Below are 1,699 nucleotides of genomic sequence, written 5' to 3' on the forward strand. Positions count from 1 at the left end.
AAGTTTAAGGGAAGAAGATTATATTACAAACTTGTGAGTATATTTTCTAGAGATTCTTTCTGTTATTTGACTTTCACGTTCTCTTATCTGTTGCTGTTGATTTTTTTAGATTGTTTCTATTGCCTCAATGTTGTTTTTCTTTTCTTTAATTTGAATTTTTTCTGGTTTTGTAGGGAATCGGAGTTGCTTCAAATGCCTAAAAACAAGGGTAATCTTCCCCTGGTTCAGTGGCCCCTTTTTCTTCTTGCCAGCAAGGTCAGCTTGCAGTCATAAAATGGAACTTGAATAACTATGCTTTTTAATACTTGATGTTTTGACTCACTGAGTTCCAATTATGTACAACATTTTCATTGTGGTTATGGAACTGTAGATATTTCTAGCAAAGGATATTGCTGTTGAGAGACGGGATTCACAAGACGAGTTGTGGGAGCGTATTTCAAGAGATGACTATATGAAATATGCAGTACAGGAATGTTACCATGCAATTAAGCTCATCTTAACAGAATTACTGGTTGGGGAAGGAAGGACGTGGTATTTACCTTGTTGCCTCCATATTGTTTTTCTTTGTAATAAGCTCAGTAATGAGATATATGCAAACCTCGACTATTCTTTCCAAAAAGAGTTATGTGAGGAAGACTTATATCTGCCTAGAGCAGGAGTTGAGGCGAGTATTAAAGTTTAAAAGAAAAAGAAAGGATAGACTCTGCAATTGATTAGCATAGGAAAAATGTGTAGTGCTGACATGCGAAGAACAAACGTGTTCTATCCTCCACCTCTCTACTCTATACCTTTCCCTTTCATATACAATTCTATCCAAAAATGTTATGATGCATAAAAGTTAAATTTTTCCAAAAAAGCCATTCTGAATTGTTTGCACTTTTTCAGGGTTGAAAGGGTATTTGAAGACATTCAAGCTAGTATAGCAAACAATTCCATTCAAAATGACTTCCAGCTAAATAAGCTACCACTTGTGATTACAAGAGTAACTGCTCTGACGGGTATTCTGGTTCGTATTTACAAAATTTTAAACTCGATCATGTAATTCTATCTATATTTTCATTGTGGCTTTTTCATATTAAAAAGAAGAGAATGAAAATTAAAGCAAGAGAGAGAAAAAGTGGTTCTACCTTGTTGAGAAACATCGGATTTGGTTTTTATTGTCAACTTCCTTTCAAAGGAGCTTGTTCACTTACATTATGTACTAATAGTATATCATGAAATTGATAATAGAATTGTACATAAGACTATATTGTCAAATTGTGACGTGTAGCCCCTGAATAGTTGTATTGATCTTTATGGAAGAAAATTGCCAAAAGTTTACATTTTAGCGCCTCACGTGCACTTCGTTGATAATTGGTCAAACTCATTGCATTTTGTACTTATATATTTTCTGTATTTCACTTTGATTATGACATTGTACAGAAAGAGCCAGAAACTCCGGAGCTCGAAATAGGTGCTGTTAAGGCTGTTCAAGATTTGTATGATGTTGTGCACCATGATATCCTTTTTGGTGACAAGAGGTCTGAAGCTTGTTAGTTATTTGATGTTTTTATATCTTGAATTATCCTTTGACATGTAACGTTCCATTTTTCTAGGGGGCATTATGAAACATGGAACATATTGGTAAAAGCTAGAAATGAAGGTCGCCTGTTTACAAAGTTAAATTGGCCCAAAGATCCAGAATTGGTATTTACTTTTT

The 1,699-nt window shown here is 34.3% G+C and overlaps 1 protein-coding gene across 1 annotated transcript; it reads left to right on the plus strand.

Moving 5' to 3' along the window:
- Positions 1-6: 6 nt before the first annotated feature.
- On the plus strand, positions 7-1,686 carry LOC111786796 (callose synthase 9-like; the record flags this gene model as incomplete). Its single annotated transcript, XM_023667021.1, has 6 exons — positions 7-33; positions 174-255; positions 371-531; positions 886-1,006; positions 1,423-1,520; positions 1,596-1,686. Coding segments are annotated over exons 2-6 (534 nt in total), but the record flags the coding sequence as incomplete, so codon positions are not given.
- Positions 1,687-1,699: the final 13 nt, after the last annotated feature.

This window comes from Cucurbita pepo, unplaced genomic scaffold, assembly GCF_002806865.2.
Source record: "Cucurbita pepo subsp. pepo cultivar mu-cu-16 unplaced genomic scaffold, ASM280686v2 Cp4.1_scaffold002815, whole genome shotgun sequence".
Lineage (NCBI taxonomy): Eukaryota > Viridiplantae > Streptophyta > Magnoliopsida > Cucurbitales > Cucurbitaceae > Cucurbita > Cucurbita pepo.